The 22,754-nt window shown below is 46.5% G+C and overlaps 1 protein-coding gene across 2 annotated transcripts in view; it reads left to right on the top strand.

Moving 5' to 3' along the window:
• The first annotated feature begins 2,095 nt into the window (after positions 1 to 2,095).
• MCUB (mitochondrial calcium uniporter dominant negative subunit beta) overlaps positions 2,096 to 22,754 on the top strand; it is a 107,068-nt gene continuing 86,409 nt past the window's right edge. The window contains exon 1 of one of the 2 annotated variants that reach the window (XM_033956150.1): positions 2,096 to 2,457. In XM_033956150.1, coding sequence (XP_033812041.1) covers positions 2,395 to 2,457 — 63 coding nt within the window. In that variant the 5' untranslated portion in view covers positions 2,096 to 2,394. Of the gene's footprint in view, positions 2,458 to 2,765; positions 2,868 to 22,754 lie in introns of those variants that run through there. The other variant, XM_033956167.1, reaches the window with a different exon arrangement.

Raw genomic sequence — 22,754 nt, 5'->3', positions numbered from 1 at the left:
CAGGCTGCACTTCAGAGTCACTGCTGCAGCCGGCAGTCCCCTGCTACAAAAATGGATGAAAAGCTGAACAAAAGGGAAGGTGACATTGGACCAGTGCACTTAGAGCCCCTCTGGTTTTTAGGGTGTTGAATGGGACATTCCTATATTTAATTTATAACAATTTTTATTGAAAGAATCAAGTAAGAAATGCAATAAGATAATACAAAAATATATTCATTACAATAAGAATCACAATAATATTTCATACAAATTTATATCATTCCTCCAAATTAAATTTCCATATGAACTAATCCATTCTTTTATACACCCCCCCCCCTTAATTCCATCTCTACCCCCTACCTTCCCCTCCAAAAGAACTCCCCCTCCCCAGATGAAAGCTAACAAAAATAAAGAAATAAAATAAATATCTGGAAAGTAATTAGATAACCTAAGCTTCATCGTAAATCATTGAGAACCAAACTTCTTATTCTTGGTGACAGATTCTGAATAGAAAGATAATAATAATAATAATTTTATTCTTAGATACCGCCAAAGCCGTGGTAATTTGAGGCGGTTTACAACAAAGAAGAGCTGGACAAACAGCGAATACAGGTACAATGTAAGATCATCAAAAAATATAGGAGAGCATGATACAGAGGTGAGGCATAAGGGGTCCATCATCCATAGGCTAAATCTAGGCTGGTATTAAGAGGGGGGAGAAGTCAGTGTGGCTTCCAAGCCTCCCCACCGCTGGTTCTGTCGCTTTTTCAAGAGGATGTCGATACGAGATCCTGTGAAACTGTATGAGCACCGGTTCAGCTCAATAAGATTCCTGCAGGCAACCACATCCCAAACTTCCATAAAAAGATGAGTTTTTCTAGGTGAACGTCAAACTTCCCAACTCTCAAATACGAATGCACGATGCAATTGATTCCTCCAATGCCAGAAACTTGGAGGTTCTTTCTGTAGCCAAAATTGCATAATACATTTATGCCCAATCATACAGGCTTTCTGAAATTAAAGACATTTCCTTTGGCCAGAAACCCCACAAGCTGCTGCTTTACCAAAAATTATTCCTGTCTTTAAAGCTGCAGGGGTTCTCATGCCAGCTCCAAATACTGAAGGAAAATGGACAGATCCCCAGAACACTCTGAACTCAACAGCTCTAGAACGAACATCTTCCCCCACCCTCCCTACCATGCAACCAGTCCTAGAATAGGTGCTCTCTACAAGATTTGCTTGAGAGCCTGGAGTTTGAATTTACACTTCTGCCCATGCTCTCTTGAATTGCCACTGTTTGTTTAACAGCCCCTGCCCTACTCATTGTGAACTCATCATAAGGAATAAAAGAGCTGGTAGCCAGGAGGAGGGGGAGAAGAAGGAAGGAGGGGGAAGGAACAATTGGAGAAGTATAAAAGCTACTGGTGACATTCCGCTGTAAATCTCTCCCTTTCTTGGCACCCAATTAATAATAATTTATTTCTTATATACTGCTATACCAGAAGTTCGAAGGGTTTACAACAAAAGTACAGTCCATTTAAAATACAAACTGCAGAGAAATTTACAATCTTAAATGTAATAAAGTCTATAAAAATTAATCTGCAGACATTATGTTTACTACCCACTGTTGTAGGCTTGATCCATCTTGGCCGGGAAAGCGTTTTAGTGAAGCATTAAAATAATGTACAAATTAATTCTACTACTTATAATTTCTATAGCGCTGCTAGATCCATGCAGCGCCGTACATTAGAACGTTCATGAGACAGTCCCTGCTCAGTAGAACTTACAATCTAGTCAACAAACAGGACAAGTAGGGGGTTAGGGAGTTTCTCAGGCAGGCATGGGTACTTTACGAGCGAGTGGGGTTAGAAGAAGGGAAAGAAGTGGGGTCGTTCTAGTGGTACCACATTTGACACCCCCCTCCCCCAACTTCTATCGCATTTCCTAACTGTCACATCCTAAGAGCTCAGAAGGGATGAGCATGAAAGGCGGCAGCACATTCAGCAGTCAGGATTCCAAAGAGCTGCAGGGTAGTTCAAATAACAGTATGCTAAAAGGGTTCAAAAGGACCTTAATTAACAGTCTGCGGTTCATGCGTCTGTCAGACAGATGAAGAGCTCCAGCTAAGAGAGTGTGTCCTGTGATTTCCCTCCCCCAGCCCCTCCTCTCCTCTTGAGGCGGGGTCTGGGAGGCTCCCGTGGCCAGATGCGAGCTGAAGGGATCGGAAGTAAGGCAAAGGCGGGAGGCAATTCTGTCACTTGGCGTTTGAATCGCACCCCCAGCGGCTGCTTCGAGTATTGCAGGAGAGGGAAGAGAGGCGGCAGAGCCCCCGGATCCCGGAGCTGGCGAGGCTTGGGCGCGATGCGGGGCGCGCTGTGAAACGGTCGGAGCGCTGTATGGCCGGGGCCGGGCGCGATGCATCTTGTAGCAGGGCTCGGATCCAGCCTCCTTCTGGCTGCCGGCAGGAGAGTACCCCAGGTGAGCGCCTGACTGCCGGGTTGGGGGGACGCTGAGTCGACACAAGTTTGTAAATTGCACTTCGACAGAAAAGATCGACTTGGAGGGATGGGGGGTGCATTGCACGCCGCACTAGTAATCTTTCTTTATGTTTTGCCGTGGATTGGAGCGAATAATGGAGTCTGGAGGAACTTTTGTGACTAAAGAGATGCTGACGTCTGGAAGTCAGAGATTTTTAACAGCAAGCCGGTCGGGGGGGGGGGGTACAAACTCCATGCTTTGCACTGCCCTTTTATCTTTTCGGCTTGCAGAGAGGGCTTTAGTTTTGGATCGGGCTGTGTAGCACGGATAAGGCGAGCAGGGGAAGCAGAAAGCTGCTCCCTGCAACCCTCCTGGCTTTCTGTGCTGCTGAATCAGCTGCAGCGAGGAGAGTGAGTAATAGATTGCATGTCGGAACTCTTTAGTCCACAGAGAAAACCTCTGTATTGAGGACTGTATTGAGGATTCCATTAAAAAAAAATAAAAAAAAATCATGCCCTGAGAATCCATTAGAGGTGCCGAGTGGGGTCAAGAGTCTGCTGCTCTTTATCAGGTCGTTTGTTCTTGTCATGGCGTCCTGATCATTTAATATCGGTCTTAGACGGATAAAATATTATCTCGTCCGGTCTCAACGTGTTGTGTGCGGTTAAGTCTCATTTCAGGAGAGGTTTGTGAGCAAAGCCCTTTCTGCCCATCCCCTCTCCAGGACACAATCCACAAGTGGAAGGGGGAGTGGACTGAGTGCTGACGGGATTGTTAAGCGCTTAGCTAGCGAGCCTGGTTTGCTAGTGTATCACTGACTGAACTTGGGTAACTTGTTATCAGCCCAACAGAGAATGGAAGCGAAAAACATTTTTTTTTTTTTTTTTTAAAGGGCTATCTGTCAAGGCCTGAAATCTGACTCTTATGATGGTAGTTAAACTGATGACTTTTGCAAATGGAATGTACAGCTGTTAGTTAAAATAAGCAAATTTTGTAAAGACCTAACTTTCTTTTAATAATATTGTATTTGACTAGAGCAGGGGTGTCAAAGTCCCTCCTCCAGGGCCGCAATCCAGTCGGGTTTTCAGGATTTACCCAATGAATATGCATACAATGAAAGCAGTGCATGCAAATAGATCTCATGCATATTCATTGGGGAAATCCTGAAAACCCGACTGGATTGCGGCCCTGGAGGAGGGACTTTGACACCCCTGGGCTAGAGAAAGGGGTCCTTTTAACTAAGCTGCAGTAAGTGCTAGTGCACACTTGCTGCAACTTTAAAAGGGGCTTACTGTGAGATGCACTCAGGTGTGGTATAGTAAGTTCCCAACTGGTGTGCACTACAAAAATAGTTTTAATTTTTGTGCAGAGGGGTCTTGTCTGGGGAGCTGAGAGTGGGCCTTCCATTGCTAATCAGTTAGCACATCTGCATTACTGTGTACTAGTTGGCACAGGATTACCACGGGAGCCCTTACTGCCTATAAAAGAGGTGTTGGTAAATGCTCCCTTACTATTTTTTTTAATGGCTACATTAGTACATGGCTATTCATTGGAAAAAAAAAAAGAAAATCAGCCATTTTCTAGCTGCAGGTATAAATGACCTTTGCACATAGGAAGGACCTGTGCAAAGATATGCTAAGGCCAATTTTTACTGCAACTTGATAAAAGGACCCCTTAAAACAGACTTACCTTTTATATGAAGGATGAAATGTCTGTCCTGCAAATTTTGGATTTAGCTCATGGTGAGTTACATTATCCCAGGACAAGCAGGCATGATATTCTCACATGTGGGTGACGTCATCTACGGAGCCCCGGCGCGGACAGCTTTTCAAGCAAACTTGCTAGAAGTTTCAAGTTTGCACACTGCACCACGCATGTGCGTGCCTTCTGCCCACTAGAGGGCGCATCCCACCTCGTGGTCCTCAGTTCAAATTTTTCCGCGGAGCAAGAAAGCCCTGTGGATCTGAGCTCCAGTGTTTTTGCCTTCTAGCTGCCGCGTTTAGTTTGTTTATTGTTCGGATTAATCGCGGTGCTGCTTTATTTTTCGTCCGTTTTACAAAAAAAAAAAAAAAAAAAAATAATAATAATTGTTTTTCGTTGGGCTCCGGGGGCTCCCGGAAGCCTGAGCCGGGGAACGTCGGTCGTTCCCGGCCTTCTTCTTTTTCTCGTCGATGTCCCGTCCTGTTACGGGATTCAAGAAATGCAGCCGGTGTGAGAGACTACTCTCCATCACCGACCCTCACCGGTGGTGCATTGTCTGTCTTGGGCCCGAACATCCAACAGCCTCGTGTGATCGCTGTGCTACCTTCCAGAACAGGGCCCTCCGTCGCCGTAAGGCCAGAATGGCGGAATTGTTCGCCGTCGACGCGCCGCCCAAGGCCTCGACGTCGGCCTCGGCTTCGGCCCCGGCCTTGACCTCGGCCTCGGCGTCCTCGGGGGCCTCGGCGTCGCCTCGGCCCTCATCTTCGAAGCCGTCGTCATCGAAGCCAACTTCGGGTAAGTCCTCTGTTCCATCCCCTTCAGCAAAGAAGCCATCCTCGAGTCAGGCCAAAGCGGGTGGGTCGACCCCGACCCCGCATCGGACCTCGACTCCGCACACCCCGAGGGAATACTCGAGACCGAGGTCGCCCTCCAGGGAGTGTGCCCCGGACTCGGAACTCCCCACCTTCGTGGGGATTCCGGCCTTCCAGGATCTCCTTCGAGCCTTGATCTCATCGGAGCTGTCGGGAGCCCTGGAAGTGCTGCAGCGTGCTGCGGGCCCGGCGGCGTCGACCTCGGCCGGGGCGCCCCCGGCCTCGGAGGCCCCGGTCTCGGCTCCCTCGACCTCGGGAGCCCCGGCCTCGGCGACCTCGGTCTCGGGTATTGCGGCCCCGTCCACCTCGGCCTCGGCCCCGCCCCGGACCTCGACCTCGGGGGAGCCTCCTGAGCGCAGTGTCCGCCCAAAAGAAAAGTTCCGCAGAGTGCGCCGACTTTCCTCCTCGGCTTCGGGATCTTCCCCGGACGCCTCGCCCTCGAGGCGACCTCGGACGAGGCGCCGATCGAGGAAGCCTAAGCGACCCCGAGGCTCGCCTCGGCGCGATCGTTCCTCGTCGTTCGGGGGCGAGGCGCTGCAGGTGTCGGAGTTGCGCCTCGATAATCCGAGGCTCCTCCGCTCACCCCGGGGAAAGTCTTCCCGTGCCGCCTCGCCGAGGAAACGGGAGAGGACCCCACGGACCCCGGGATCCTCCCCCAGGGACTCCCCTAGGAGGATGATTTCACCCTCCCCCTCGAGGGCCGTGGAGAGAGGATCCTGGGATTCAGGATCGGTTAGGAATCCTCAGTATTCCCATGAGGCCTCCCCCCGCTCCTCGGCGGGACGGTCGAGAACCCCGTCCCCCCAGGCTAGGCCGTCCTCCTTCTCATCTTTTGTCCAGGACATGGCCCAAGCCCTGGGGATTGACCTGATGGTAGGTTCCAAATATTCCAAGGAATTTCTAGAGGAACAGGACCTTCCCACTCCCCCTAGAGAGGTACCTAGACTCCCTCTCAACAGTGTCCTCCTGCAGACCTGGCTGAAGAACTTGTCGAGCCCTCTTACAGGCACGTCTGTCCCGTCAAAAATGGAATCAAAGTATAGGACGATTCCCCCGAAAGGGTTTGATAAGGCGCAGCTCTCCCACCAGTCCCTCCTGGTGGAATCTGCCCTTAAAAAATCACAGCCCTCACGGGTTTCTGCGGCGGTTCCACCCGGCAGGGAGGGGCGGACCCTGGACAAGTTTGGCCGTCGCCTCTATTCAAACACTCTGATGGCCACCAGAGTTCTAAATTACTCCTTCACCTTTTCCTCCTACTTGCGTGGGATGGTGAAGGACCTTCCTCAATATCGGAACTCGTTACCGGACTCCCAAAGAGCAGGATTCGATAAGTTTATGTCCAACCTGTCTCAATTGCGGTTGTACCTATTCCATTCAGTGTACGACACCTTTGAGCTGGTTTCGAGGGTGTCGGCCCTCGCAGTGGCCATGCGCCGCTTGGCCTGGCTTCGCACCCTCGACATGGACCCAAACCTGCAGGAACGTCTTGCAGACCTGCCCTGTGTCGGGTCCGAGTTATTTGACGAGTCTTTGGAGGCGGCGACCAAGCGGTTGTCGGAACAGGAACGCTCTTTAGCATCCCTGGTCCGCCCCAAACCTAGGCCCCCGCCGCAGAAACCTTTCCGGCCTCCGCCGCGCCGGTACCCCCAGAAGTCGACCCCGTCTTTCTCAAGACCGCCTCCGAGACGTCCGTCTCAACGAGGCAGAGGGGGACAAACCCAAGCCCCGGCGCAGGGCCCTTCTAAGCCCGCGCCTTCCTTTTGACGGGCTGAGCGGACGGGGCGGGTTCCCCTCCGCACCTTCACCAGAACCCCTTCCCATCGGGGGGCGTCTTCGGTCCTTCCGGAAGGCATGGACCGCGATTACCTCAGACGCTTGGGTGCTCCGGATCGTCTCCGAAGGCTACTCGCTCAATTTTGTGTCCTCGCCACCGGACAGTCCCCCAAATTTAGCCTTGTGCAACCGGTCGCAACTACCGACCCTTCTGACCGAAGCCAAGGCTCTCCTGAAGCTTCGGGCGGTCGAGCCGGTCCCCAAGGACCAGTGGGGGACGGGATTTTACTCCCGTTACTTTTTGGTCCCAAAAAAGACCGGGGACATGCGCCCCATACTCGACCTCAGGAAGCTCAACAAATGCCTGGCCAGGGAGAAATTTCGAATGCTATCTCTCCCGGTCTTGTATCCTCTTTTGGAGGAAGGGGACTGGATGTGCTCCCTCGACTTGAAGGAAGCATATACCCATGTCCCGGTGCACCCCACCTGCCGAAAATTCTTACGATTCCAGGTGGGAGACCTACACCTCCAGTACAGAGTCCTGCCCTTCGGCCTGGCCGCGTCCCCACGAGTATTCACGAAGTGCATGGTAGTAGTGGCGGCAGCCCTGAGGTCTCGCGGGCTCCATGTGTTCCCTTACCTGGACGACTGGCTCATCAAAGCCCCGACCAGGGAGGAGGTTATCTCAGCGACCCGACAGTCTATTGCCTTCCTGCAAACCCTCGGATTCGAGATAAACTTTCCAAAGTCTCAGTTGAGGCCGGCTCAGTCTCTTCAATTCATAGGTGCGGTGCTGGACACGGTGCGCCTGCGCTCCTACCTTCCGACCCAACGGTTGGAAGTCTTGGTACGGATGAGCCGCCAGGTCTCTCAACTACCAAGGGTGTCGGCCAAGCGCATGATGATGCTGCTCGGCCATATGGCCTCGACGGTACACGTCACGCCATTTGCGAGGCTGCATCTGAGGATCCCTCAGTATACACTCGCATCACAATGGCGCCAGGAGTGCGATCCGGAGTCGCGCCTCATTTCGGTGACTCCGCTTTTGCGGAAATCGCTAAGTTGGTGGACAGACTCTTCAAATCTGTCCACGGGACTAATGTTTCGCACTCCCCCATTTCGCAAGGTCCTGACCACGGACTCCTCGGACTACGCGTGGGGAGCCCACCTCGACGGTCTTCGCACACAGGGCCTGTGGTCGGCAGAGGACCGTCGCTGTCACATCAACGTGCTAGAGCTTCGGGCCATCTTCCTAGCACTTCGAGCCTTCGTTCACGTAGTACAGGACCAGGTGGTCCTCGTCCGCACGGACAACCAAGTAGCAATGTACTATGTGAACAAACAGGGGGGAACGGGGTCGTGGCCCCTCTGCTCCGAGGCCCTTCGCCTCTGGGAGTGGGCGGCCTCCCGGAACATCTTCCTCCGGGCGGTCTACATCCAAGGGGAACTGAATTGTCTGGCGGACAAACTCAGTCGACTCCTGCAACCCCACGAGTGGACTCTACACTCAGCAGTTCTGCACGAGGTCTTCGCTCGCTGGGGAACGCCACAGGTAGATCTGTTCGCCTCTCCGGAGACACACAAACTACCACTGTATTGCTCTCGGATGTACTCGCGGGATCGTCTGGAGGCGGATGCCTTCCTTCTCGATTGGGACGGGAAGTTCCTCTATGCATTCCCTCCTTTCCCTCTGATCATGCGAACGTTGGTACATCTCAGATCGTCCACGGCCACGATGATTCTCATAGCTCCTCGGTGGCCGCGTCAGAACTGGTTCTCCCTACTGCTCCAACTCAGCGCCAGGGAACCCCTTCTTCTGCCTGTCTGTCCTTCTCTGCTATCTCAGAATCAAGGATCCATGTTACATCCCAATCTGCAGTCATTGCACCTGACAGCTTGGTTTCTTGTTCCCTGACCCCTCCGGACCTGTCTCAATCAGTGAGGGAAGTGCTGGAAGCCTCCCGCAAGATCTCGACGAGGCTTTGCTATACGCAGAAATGGACCAGGTTTTCCACCTGGTGCTCATCTTTCCTCCTGGACCCGGTATCGGCCCCGGTACCCTCGGTTCTGGACTACTTATTCCATTTGTCGCGCTCTGGCCTGAAAACCACTTCGGTGCGTGTCCATCTTAGTGCGATTTCCGCCTTCCACCAACACCTGGATGGACGCCCTCCGTCTCTCCATCCCTTGGTGACACGCTTCATGAAAGGATTACTCAGGGTTTGTCCCCCGCTCAAACCTCCCCCAGTCGTATGGAATTTGAATGTGGTTTTAGCTCAACTGATGAAACCACCCTTTGAGCCACTCAACAAGTCCCTCTTGAAATTTCTGACTTGGAAGGTGGTGTTTCTGATTGCCCTCACCTCCGCTAGGCGGATTGGGGAACTACAAGCCTTGGTTGCGGACCCACCCTTCACCGTATTCCATCATGACAAGGTGGTCCTCCGCACCCATCCTAAGTTCGTCCCGAAGGTTGTTTCTGATTTCCACCTCAATCAGTCCATTGTCCTTCCTGTGTTCTTCCCTAAGCCCCACTCCCATCCTGGCGAGACGGCGCTTCACACGCTTGACTGTAAGAGGGCGTTGGCATTTTACCTTCAACGCACCAAGTCCCATCGGAAGGTCCCGCAATTATTCTTGTCCTTCGATCCCAATCGATTAGGGCACCCAGTTTCCAAGCGCACTCTGTCTAACTGGTTGGCGGCGTGCATTTCCCTTTGCTATACTCAGGCTGGCCTTCCTCCCCCGGGTCGAGTCACGGGGCACAAGGTCCGAGCAATGGCAGCTTCGATAGCCTTCCTCCGTTCCACCCCGATGGAAGACATATGTAAGGCTGCCACTTGGTCTTCGGTTCATACATTCACCTCTCACTACTGTCTGGACACTCTGTCCAGGAATGACGGCCGGTTTGGCCAGTCAGTTTTACAAAATCTGTTTTCTTAAATTTGCCATCCTCCCACCTGCCCTTTTTGGTTTGGCTTGGAGGTCACCCACATGTGAGAATATCATGCCTGCTTGTCCTGGGATAAAGCACAGTTACTTACCGTAACAGGTGTTATCCAGGGACAGCAGGCATATATTCTCACAACCCGCCCACCTCCCCGGGGATGGCTTCTAAGCTAGTTATGGAACTGAGGACCACGAGGTGGGATGCGCCCTCTAGTGGGCAGAAGGCACGCACATGCGTGGTGCAGTGTGCAAACTTGAAACTTCTAGCAAGTTTGCTTGAAAAGCTGTCCGCGCCGGGGCTCCGTAGATGACGTCACCCACATGTGAGAATATATGCCTGCTGTCCCTGGATAACACCTGTTACGGTAAGTAACTGTGCTTTCAACGTACAGTAAGTATTTTTTCATCCTCAAAGAGATACAGTTTGTGGGGCTGATGTAAAAAGCTATGGGTTTCAGTGTGTAACCTGACACAGGTGAATAGCTGGACTTCATGTCAGGCGATCCTTTTGTTCCTGCATATGATCACAAGTTCAGGCCTGAGCTGAAGTAAGAATTCTGTGCTAAGGGAAAAAATAAAGCATATATATATACACAGTATATATATAAATGTAGCACTTTTTTTATCAGGTGCTATTACTTATCCAGCAGGTTTTCATGCTGGCTTTCCATACTGAAACACTTATTGCATTAGAAGAAAGATTAGCATAGAAAAAGGAGGAGTGTGTGGCGCAGTGGTTGGATCTACAGCCTCAGCACCCTGGGGTTGTGGGTTCAAACCCCGCGCTGCTCCTTGTGACCCTGGGCAAGTCACTCAGTCCTCTATAGCCCCAGGTACGTTAGATAGATTGTGAGCCCACCGGGACAGAGAGGGAAAATGCTTGAGTACCTGATTATAAAACCGCTTAGATAACCTTGATAGGCGGTATATAAAATCCTAATAAACTTGAAACTTGAAAAATCAAAAGTAAATCATTGTGCTAAAAGATAGGGGCCAACATAATGAGCGACATTAAGTTTGTACCAGAGGCAATAGAGGGTGAAGTGATTTGTCCTAGGTAGAAAATGACACAGGAATGGGGAAAAAATTGCAGCTGGTTAACTGCAGGAAAGGGAGCAAGGCCCTTTACTGCCCTGTGGGAGCAGTAAAAAGCCTTGCTCCCACAGTTTAAAAAAAAAAAATTGGGCCTAGATCAGCATCTCTAAGGCTAAGCCTTCCTCCCCTGCTCTCCTCTTCCCCAGCATCTATTTTATCTTTAAGAGCCTCAGCCATGCCAGGAAGAAGAATCTTCAAGGCCTTCCTTCTGCCCAAGTCCCTCCTTGATTTAACTTTCAGTTTCTGGGAGAGGAGTTGCTGATAGTGGCTGAAAAGAGTTAACTGGGGGGAAACTGAGGCTGCTGAAAGTGGGGACCCAGGAGGCTGAGAGAAGAAAATGTGGGCCTAAGTTTGGAGTGCTCAGATGGAGGAAAATATGGTGAGCTTGCAGAAAGAAGAAATATCAAATGGGCAGCAGATCCTGGCGAGTGAGCTAAGAGAAGACGGAAGGAAGCACACACTTGAAAAGAACAAGACTTGAAAAGTGAAATGACCAGAGAACAAAAGGTAGAAAAAAACTTTTATTTTCTATTTTGTGATTACAATTTATCAGATTTGAAATATGTATCCTGCTAGCTAGGCGTTGGAATGGGGGGAGACCACAGGGGCCAAGGCCTCCCCAAAAATTGTCAGTAGTAATAGGGTCGACAGGGATCCTGTGGGCAGAGAAACCAACTGAAGCGGCAGCCTCAATTCTTTTAAGGGAGGGGCATCTTACTGCCGGTCAGCGTACCTCTTGGCTCTCTCTGCCGCATCACTTACCTGACATCTACTCCTACCCCCCCTCCCATCCGCGGTCGCGCATCTACCCTGAATTTTTTGTAACATTTGCTGGGTAGCGGAACCGATTCACAGCGTCACTCTGCCGCCAGCTCCAGCGTCTTCTCTCCACTGAGGCCCGCCCCAGCGGAAACAGGAAATTGTCTGTTGGCCTCAGTGGAGAGAAGAGGCCAGAGCCAGCGGCAGAACAACGTAACGAATCTGTTCCGCCGCCCGGCAAGTATTACAAGAAATTCAGAGTAGATGTCAAGCAAGGGATGTGGCGGAGAGAGCCGACCAGCAGGTATGCTGGCCGGCAGCAAGATGCTACTTCTACCGGAGTGCTTCCTAGAAATAAGGCTCCTCCCGAAACATTTCAGATTTGGGGGAGGGGTAGAAGGTGGAGAGGGAGTGATATAGGGAGAGATGTTGGAATCAAATGAGGGAAGGAAGGAGAGATGTGAGACTCAGGAATGGGGTGAAGGAAGGAGGGAGGGAAATATGTCAGATTTGTGAGGGACAGGGAGAGATGCACTTGGGGATGGCAGAGGGGGGCAGAAGAGGAACAGTGCAAGATGGATTTGGAGGAGGACAGAGGGTGCAAGGAGGGGAGATGGACATGCGGAAAGATGGTGGTCAGGAAGAAATGGTAGAAGGAGGTGAAAGAGAGAGAGGGGGAGAGATGGATGTGGTAAAATGGGGAGAGGGAGAGATGGATGTGGAGGGGCAAAATGGGGAAAGGTAAAAAGATTCAGGGGAGGAGGCAGAAGGGGAAGGGAAAGATAGACGACTTGGGGAGAGGAGAGGATGGAGAGGAGAGATGGACAGGGAAAGGCAGAGGGGATATGGACTGGGGGCAGAAGGGAAGAGGGAGGAGAGATGTTGCACTTATAGGAGGGACAGAGAAAGAAAGATGAAGGAAGTAAGGGTGGAGTAAGCCATAAGGAGGGGAGATGCTAGAAATGGTAGATCAATGTGGGAGAGTTGTCAAGGAGATGAGTGAACAGAATAATGAGTATACCAGGGTAGAAATGTGGTAATGGGATGCAGATAAAAGGGAATAAGAGGATGATAAATGTGAAAGCTAGGAGATGAGAGAAGGCGATAGAAAGCTGATTAGATAAAAAGTGAAAAGGAATAAGGATAAAAAATGAAAAGGAATAAGGCAATGTTCCCTCTAAGCTGCGTGGCTGTGAACCTTTTGATAGCCATACTGTGCTTTCTGCCTGTGGCTTTGTGAAGAAATAAGTGCAGCTGGAAGAAAGGAGGAAGAGGCCTATTTGGATGTCTAGAGCCAGCCTGAACACAGGTACATACCCTTGGTAGGGGGCATGAACTTGGGAGAGAGGTGGCACAAACTTGGGACAGGCTAGAAGGAAGGAGGGAGGGGGCTTGAACTTGGGACATAGAAGGAAAGGATGGAGGGAGGGAAAGAGATGCTGAGATAGGGGGGGAATAGAAAGGGAGAATTCTTGAGAATGGGTGTGAGTGAAGGAGATGATGTACATGGGGAAAGGAAGAAAGAGGAGAATTGTTGGACACAGGAGGGGAGAAAATTGTTAGACATGGTGGTAGGAGAGGAGTGAAAGGTAAGGAGAGATGAGAAAGAGAAATGTTGGATGTGGTGATGGAGAGAGAACATTAGGACCGATGGAAAGGGATGCAAGAGGGAGGAATGTTAGACATGGCGATTGAGGGAATGGAGGAAGAGATGTTGCATGGTGCTGGAGAGCAGTGATAGGAGAAATGTTGGGATGGGGCTGGTGGGCAGGGGCTGCGCACAATCCAGGGGATAGAAGAGGAAGAAATATTGGATTTGGCAGTAGAAAGAGTTGGAGATATGCACCCTGGATCCCTCTCTCTTTCCCCATTCCCTTTGCAGCAAGGGAGGGAATGAGAGAAAGAGAGTTGATGGACAGTGAGATAAGAGGGAGGTGTAGGAGAGAGGAAGAAATGCTGTGCAGGGGTGGGGAAGGGAAAAAAGAACATGCTTTGTGTAGTTTAATTTTGTGGCTACCATTATGTGTTGTTAATAATTATATTGTGTATATGAAAAATGTATGGAAGAAGTGGCATTTACAATTAGTACTATTATTATGGGGGGCGGGGTGTGGGGCGGAGCTTGGGCAGAGTCTGGGCTGGATCTTGGGCATTCTAGAGTGTGGTCTAGGGTGGAGCTTTTGGGCCCCTCCTCCCCAATAAAAGAGCATTCCGTTGCCTATGTGTTAGAGCTGGTGTTGATATAGCTGGGGACCACAAAGCTCACTACTAGGCTGTGCCTTTTTCAGCTTCCAGGAGGCTTAGGGCTCTCTCTGGCCAGGGGGGCAGTTGCCCTAGTTGCACTCCCCTAACACTATTCCTGCCATGTGTGACTGAGGTATTCTGTTAGCTTGATTTTTCTATGTAGCTTTCTGTAGTAATTTGACTTGTTCAGTTTTCTCGATAGTGGAGGGAATTTTTGTGAGGGGGAAGGGAGACAGAAGTTTTATTGATCCTTGTTCCATATTATTTATGATTTATAAAATAACAATCGTGCAGACTATAATTTCTTTTTATACTTTAATAAAATGATTTTTTTTAAAAATCATAACTCTTTGAGACTTGTGCGGATGGGGATCAGGCAGAGTTTGCAGGGATGGGGACAAAGTGTTGTCTCTGTATGATTCTCTAGTCTGAGGTCATTTAGGTAGATTTATGGGTATAACAAATGATTGCTATATAAACAAGTCACATGTATATTGGTTGCTAGGGTAAACATAAACACCTTATCCCGGGGTTCTGCAATCTTTGCCAATTTATACAAAAATAGAGACCAGGGCTTTATGAAAGAGTTTTATTATAGATATAAAAATATAATTCATAAGCCAGCAGTAAATAATAACTAATTATTGTTCACAAAATATCCGAATACATATATGAAACTCAGTACATAATTATCACACAATACTTGCTAAATAAATGAGTAAATAGAACTAATTCTTACACACTACATAATTCCTTATAATAATAATTCCTGATTAGCAGCAATCTATTACAGTTTATCACCAAGAGTAATTAACATCTCTTTTCTGAAAACCAATCAGGTCTACCTAGCCCAGCTGATAAGGAAAATATGATTCCTTGCTCACCATTCTTCAAGTCAAGCCTAAGAGAGATAGAATCAGTCCTGTTTCTTGGCGTGGCACGATGTAGAATTTCTTCCGGTCAGCAAGAGTCCGTTATTCACTGAAGTGAGCTGTAAAATTCTGTCAGCAATAGTTCCTTAAGTGATATGAACACCAGGTCTGGATAAAAGTCCTGTTTCTTCACTCCCTGGAAGAGAGCTAATCACAAGAGGTAACTTATCAGGTCTTAATTATTAAAGGTGTGTAGAGAAACCTATGCTAAGATCCAAGCTTCCTTACACCTCAGCACAGACTAAAAATTAATTAGACACCTTCTCCTTAGTTTTACGTCAGATGACCTCTCAGAACCAATCCAAAAACAGAACCGGAATCAATAGCCTTTCTGTGTAAAGTCTCGTACAGGCCTTGGGAGAGAGGCGCCTTCTTAGATAAGAACAACATAGAAGCTGATGACTTCCCCAAGTTCACACGGGCTGAGCATGTAGGCATAGTCAGATGTCCTTGACTGCAGAAACACATAGTTTTGGTGAACATACCCAGAATGCATCTGGCAGGCAGCAAAGATTATTTCTTCTTTTTCTCTTCTTGCATGGTTCATGCTGGAAAGATTGTTCAGGCTTTATGACATCAGGGAGAGGCCTAACCTTCAGGTGTATGAGGAAGGAACCACCCCTACAGTCACAAGGTGTAGCTGTGGGATTTGAACCCTAGCTTCCCTGGTTCTTGGTTTACTGCTCTAACTACTAGATGACTTCTCTACTTGATGTAGGAAATGATTCCGTGCTCTATGTGCTCTAATCCTTTCTTCGCTAGACATTTCCCAGTTATTTCAGCATAAAACAGAAATCTAACATTCTGACAAGCCTTATAGCAGGACAAAAAACAATGGAAGTGATAGGCATGCAAATCTGCTTCATACATATTCATTAGGGCTATCCTGAAAACCCGATTGGCTGGTGGTCCTCCAGGACAGGGTTGGGAACCACTGCATTAGATAGATTGTGAACCTGCTGGGACAGAGAGGGAAAACTGCTTGAATGCCTGAATAAATGCATGTAAACCAGGGGTCTAAAAATGTCCCTCCTTGAGGGCCGCAATCCAGTAGGGTTTTCAGGATTTCCCCAATAAATATGCGTGAGATCTATGTGCATGCAGTTTCAATGCATGCATATTTCAATGCATATTCATTGCATATTCATTGGGGAAATCCGGAAAACCCGACTGGATTGCAGCCCTCAAGGAGGGACTTTGAGATCCCTGATGTAAACCGTTTTGAGCTGCCCTGGGAGAACGGTATAGAAAAATTTAATAAATAAAAATAAAAAAATAAATAAATTTACAGTTGATATTAGTTCAAGGAGATGGCTTGGAGTCATAACAGTCCAGGCCATAGACCAGATATGGGCAACTCTGGTCCTCGAGGGCCAGAATCCAATCGGGTTTTCAGGATTTCCCCAATGAATATGCATGAGATCTATTTGCATGCACTGCTTTCAAAGCATATTCATTGGGGAAATCCTGAAAACCCGATTGGATTCCGGCCCTCGAGGACTAGAGTTGCTCATGTCTGCCATAGACCATCCTCCTTATCTATTTTTAAAGGGTGGGGGAAGGTTAGGTGGAGGGTGGGAGGTACTTGATTACAAAGCAGGACTACAGATGTGATTTTCTTTCCTCATTGTGTCTATGTATACTGTCAGTTTTTATGTGTGTGTGTGTAAAATAATGTGCATATTTTGGAAAGTCAAAACTATATATGTTTTTCTAAACCCTGTTATCAGAATCTGCACTCCCTACAGTGGGTACAAATAGAGCTCAAATGGCAATACCCAAAATTAAGGCAGGTAGTTCTTTAAATGCCCTTTTCAATGGGATCCAAGATGGCTGCTTAGGTGAAAGCATGCACTGGTCAAGCTTTTGCTGTTTGGTTGTTTCTCCTTTTCTATCCATGGTGAGGAAATACGGGGGATGGTTCAAATATTTCCAGTGATTCCTGCGCCCTAAGCTTGCACTGAACTGATGAATAAAGGTGCTGAATAAAGGTCTGAAATCAGATTGAGTTTCATGTAAAAGAGAGAATTGATTAAGATATTCCATCAATTGGGTGTATACCAATCCTTCCATGATTTTTACAAAAAGTGGAATGGATGCTACTGGTCTATAGTTGGTTGCAACTGCTAGTGATTCTTTACAATTTTTTGGAATTGGGGTTATTATAATGTGACCATTATTAGTAAGGATATTCCCATTTTTTAAATTATCGGTCAAATAATTCAACAAAGCTAGTTTAAAGCTTGATGGGGCTGCTTTCATAATTTCTGGGGGACAGGAATCCAAGACGCAGTATGATTTAGTGTACTTGTTATATAATTTGATATAATTGTTCCATTTTAAATTTTGAAAGGAATTCCAAATCATATCCACTGGTATTTCATTTCTTTGTATGTTAACTATTTGATTTTCATGTATATCATTTGTCGAGCAGTTATTTCTCAAGTTTTTAACTTTTGAATCGAAATGCTGTGCTAGATCGCTTGCTGAAGGTAGCTTACTGTTATGCATGGATTGAGTGTAGCGTGTGTTGTCGAATAAGTTCATAACTAGGTTGAACAGTTCTTTTGTATTGATTCCTTTCGAGCTAGTATTGGATGAGTCAATTTTGGATGAGTAAAAAGCTTTGCGTTTTTCTTTTATCAATTGTTTGTAGATTTTTATGTTGGATCTCCAGTTGTCTGACAGTTTTCCCGTTTTTTTTCCAGATCCTTTCCAATTGTCTTACTGCTTGTTTCATTTTTAGAAGTGAAGTGTCAAACCATTTGTTGTATTTATTTGAGCAGCTTTTGCTATTTTGTATAGGGGCAATTTCGTCTAAAATGGATTCGCTTGTTTTCATCCAATGATCAGGGAAGTCAACCCCTTCTTCTATCTCCTCTCGTAATTCATATTGTGACCAGTATTCCTCGAGATTGATATGGCCTCTTGTAAGATGTTCTTTTTTTATGCTTGGGTGTGTTTTGGATTTATGGAAGTTTGGGAACCATTAACTAAATATTGTAAGGATTGATTTATTTATATAACTGAGGAAAACATGCACATCCGGTGAGGGGGGTATGTTTTGACATTGGTTAAGAGATATAGATAGGTTGTTTACAGGTGTTTTTATGGATAATTGGAAAGTGGGTGGGGGGAAATAAGTCTTGTCTTTATTCTATTAAGTATATTGTGCTGTAATGATAATATTTTATGTAAATGCATCATCTTTGTGTGCAAGTGTAGTTTTGAAAATGAATAAAGAATTTAAACAAAAACAAAAAACCGCTGTCTACGGAGAGATTTCTTCAAAATTTGGAACAGATAATAATCCGAGGAAGCCATGTCAGGACTGTACGGTGGGTGGTTCAGCTGTTGAATCCCACATTCTCGGATAGGCAGCCTGTGATTGTTATGAAATGTGCACTTTCACATTGTTGTGACGAAGCAGTACGCCTGCTGTGAGTTTTCCTTATCTTTTCTCCTTGATTGACTCCCACAAAGTGATCATTGTGTTGGTGTAACTCTTCCCAGTTATGGTTGTCTTGTGTGGCATGAACTCCAGAAGCAAAAAGTCCTTCATCATCCCAGAAGACAGTTGCCTTGACTTTGCCTGCAGATTTTTCTGTCTTTAACTTTTTTGGGGGTGGGGGATGACTTGTGCTTCCACTGTATCGATTCCATTTTGGACTCAGGATCTCTGTGATAGACCCAAGTCTAAGCTCCACTCACCAAACGATGAAAAAAATGCACATGGTCTTCACGGAGCATCTCCCAAGTTCTCCTGACAGAACTGGAGGCTCATGGTCTTCTGACATGGTGTAGCATTCTTGGAACCTATCTTACCCAACTTGCCTATCTTGCCCAACTTTTCATGAATTATTTTCCAAACTGTATCTGCTGAGATGCCCATTTCTTCAGCTATTCGGAAAACCTTAATTCATCTGTCTGACAAAATTAAATCCTCAACTTTCTTGCATATTTCTGTGGTTGCTTCCACAGACCATCCAGTGTGAAGATTATCTTCAATGGACTCTCTACCTCACTACCCCACTTAAATTGCTTGCTCCAAAATTTTACTTTGTAAGATGATAGGACAGACTTACCATAAATTGCAGTCATGTGTTCATGGATCTCTTTTGGCTTTTTCCCTTCTTTTGTGAGAAATTTTGTCACTGAACGGTGCTCCAAATCTAGAAGTTTCTTACTTGATTCACATGATTCACCTGAAAATCCTGTCTCTTGGAATGTAAGACTCGCACTAAGTCGCAACTGTGCTTGAGGAACCATGTCACAACATGCACAGACTTGTTTCAACATGCTTGCTATTTTCTTTCATACTCGGATAGATAAATTATTGAACGCCCCTCATCTGTCACCATTTATGTCTAGAAGTTTGACAATTATCCGCTTCCCATCTCCCTTCCCATGGGGTCTAGGCAAACTGACCACGGGCCACATGAACGTAGAGAAATTTTAAAAAAGTTACAATAATGCAATAGGAAGACATTTTTTTAAAACCTCAAAACATTTTGGGCCTCTTATACAAAGCCGATTAGTGTGGGCCGCCGTGGTAAATGCCCCAAAGCCCATAGGGATTTAAAGGGCTTTGGGGCTTTTGTCGCACAACTTTGTAAAAAGGGGCCTTTATTAACATATTTGTTTTTATATCATCATTCCTTTTAATTGTGAGGTATGGCACAATCTGAATGCAGAGAAATTTATTAACATTTTTATATTTTTAGCATTTTGAAAAGTTAAAAAATGCAATAGTAGGCTATAGAAACCATTTTATTAAAAATATTAAAAATTAGGGCTGCATTTTTTTTTTTTTTAAATAATTCTTTATTTATAGGGCTGCATATTTAATGCATTAATAACATGATTAATATGCGACAATGCACATATAATGCAGGCCATTTTACTTCCTCGGTGCCTCCCGCCACCTAGCTTCAGCTGCCGCCCACTGCCTGGCTCCAGCCACTGGCCACCACCTGGCTCCAGCCCACCACCCGGCTGCTGGCTCCAGTTCCCTCTTTCTGATCTTTCATAGCCACTGGCAGCACTAACGATTTAAAGCAGAACACTGCTGACAGGTTAACTGGATCCAGATTCTCATGATCTCTCGTCTTTGCTACACCGGAACAGGAAGTTATATCAGCTCTTCCAGTGTAGGAGAAATTGAAGAGACTTTCTGCTGGCAGTGCTTTGTTTTGAGCACTAGCACTGCCGGCAGGCTATGAAAGGTTAGAAGGAGAGAGGGAGGAAAAGAGACCTGACCATGGGGAGGAGGGAGGGTGAGAGAGAGAGGGAAGAAGGCCCTTCCACAGGGAGAAGGGGATAGAGGAGGGTTGGAGCACAGGAAGATTTGCTTGGAGAAAGAGGTGCAGATGGGGTGTTAGGGTGATCTCTGAGAGGGTCAGATTCTGAAAATAGGAATGGAATAAACAGGGGAGATAGAGAAATGGAGAGCATAGATTGTTGGGGAGAGGGAGGTGAGGGAAGAGAAGTGAAGAGAGTGTCCCATGGAAAGGAAAGAAATGGGAGGGAGATGATGGTGCTCATGAATGGCAGGGAAGGAAAGGAGAAAAAGAAATAGAATAGTGAATAGACAGAGCACAGGAAAGCAGAACCAGAGATTTGGAATGAGATGATTAGAAAAATAAATTGTCAGCCAACAAAGGTAAGATTTAATTTTTGTTTAGTAAGGGGGGCAATGGGGTTTGATATACCGCCTTTCTATGGGACAATTGAATTGAAATAGGTCAGTTTTGAGAATTTTCGTCTTTCATGTACTACAGAGAAGGAAATGTGAGGGAACGCTTTAAAATTTTTAATTGTGCGATTGATTGAAAAATCAGTATAGAGCCCTAAAAAAGACAGTTTTATTGAGCTTTAGAAACTAAGTATTCTATCGTGCTTCTAATGCTGTAATTGGACACAATCTTGGAAATACAGTATGCTCATTAGCTTTGTGGTATTTCTTCTTAGGTTAGATCATATACAGTACCCTGACCTTTTGTATGTGAAGAGTAAACACTAGGATTGGAAAAGCTGCTGCTGCTATCAGTTGATTTCCTGTATACAGTTGTTTGTAGAGAGAAACTGTGGTGTCAAAGTTAACTTTATTTGTGTTGTTTTTTTTTCCTGTGCTTACAGGAATGTGGCTGACTGGTTATTCTGTGATCTGACTGTTCATAAGAAAGTAGATTTCTATCTTTAGTTTCACTGTCCTTTTTACCATGTATGTAGGTGAATATTTTTCTTTCTTTCATGAGAATACTGTGTAGGGGTGATGTGTGGATTTCAAAGTTCATTTGAAGATTTACTAGAGGCAATTTGTTCTGTTTATTATATATAAGTTTAAATACAGGTAAAATTAACTGTCATTCATTTTCAAAGAACCACATGCACTGACATTTTAGGATATGGTCATGATCTTGGTGTTCTTAGGGTCGCCTTTTGGTGTCCCTTAGGAGTCTCAATTAAAACGCTTTTCTGTTATATTCTGTGTGGTTTTCCTTGAGCATGCATGTGTAAACCATGTTTTAGAACAATCTGGCAACTCTATTTAAGTTTGTCTACCTTTGCTGCCTTGGGCAAACATTGTGTGTCACTGATCCGCAGATCCTGGTGAGCGAGTATAACCTCCTAGAGCGCAATTTTTTTTTTTTTTTTCCTTTTCCTGTTTTTCCCCGGCAAACGCATGGAATCTCAACATGAAATTTTACAGTTTCATTTTTGACTATCTACATTTGTGCCAAGTGGCATGAGATCATCTTTAAAGATGGCTAGGTAGATATTTTTTATTTATTTATTTTACTGTGATCATAAGAACATAAGCATTGCCTCTGCTGGGTCAGACCAAAGGTTTATCATGCCCAGCAATCCGCTCATGCGGCGGCCCATCAGGTCCAGGACCTGTATAGTATTCTTCTATCTATACCCTTCCATCCCTTTTTCCTTCAGGAATTTATCTAATCCTTTCTTGAACCACGATATCGTGCTCTGTCTTATCACACTCTCTGGAAGCTCATTCCAGGTGTCCACCATCCTTTGGGTGAAGAAGAACTTCCTAGCGTTGGTTCTGAATCTGTCCCCTTTTAATTTTTCCGAGTGCCCTCTCGTTCTTGTAGTGTTTGAAAGTTTGAAGAATCTGTCCCTCTCCACTTTCTCTATGCCCTTCATGATCTTTTAAGTCTCTATCATGTCCCCTCTAAGATGGGCATAACATTTGCTATCTTCCAATCCTCCAGGATCACGCCTGTACTCTGGGATAAGTTACAAACCTGCTGTAGTAGCTCCGCTATTTCCTCCTTTAGTTCCTTCAATACCCTCGGGTGGATTCCGTCCGGGCCCGGAGATTTGTCACTTTTTAATCTATCTATCTGCCTATATACGTCTTCGAGGCTTACCTCCATTGATGTTAATTTTTCTAACTGGTCCCCTGTGAAGATTTTTTCAGGTTCCGGCACATTGGATGTGTCCTCCTTTGTAAATACTGATGAAAAGAACATATTTAGTCTATCTGCCACCTCTTTTTCTTCCTTCATTACTCCTTTTCTATCTCCGTCATCCAGCGGTCCCACCTCCTCCCTAGCCGGCTGCTTCCCTTTAACATATCTGAAGAACGGTTTGAAATTTCCTGCTTCCCTGGCTAGCCTCTCTTCATATTCTCTTTTTGCTCTTCTAACCATGCGGTGACATTCTTTTTGATGCTTCCTGTGCTCTTTCCAGTTCTCCACAGTTTTGTCCTTTTTCCATTCCCGGAAAGAATGTTTCTTGTCTCCTATCGCTTTCCTCACCTCTTTGGTTATCCACGCCAGGTCTCTAGTTCGGTTCTTTTTGCATCCTTTTCTAAATCTGGGGATGTACAGATTATGCACTTCGCTCACCGTGTCTTTGAATAGTGACCAGGCTTGCTCTACAGTCTGGGATTTCTTTGAGTTGCTCCTAAGTTTCTTTCTTACCATTACTCTCATCGCTTCGTAGT

This window comes from Geotrypetes seraphini, chromosome 1 (genome assembly GCF_902459505.1).
Source record: "Geotrypetes seraphini chromosome 1, aGeoSer1.1, whole genome shotgun sequence".
NCBI classification, from domain to species: Eukaryota; Metazoa; Chordata; class Amphibia; order Gymnophiona; family Dermophiidae; genus Geotrypetes; species Geotrypetes seraphini.
The sequence above is the reverse complement of the archived record's forward strand: the minus strand, read 5'-3'. Positions and strand labels throughout refer to the sequence as shown.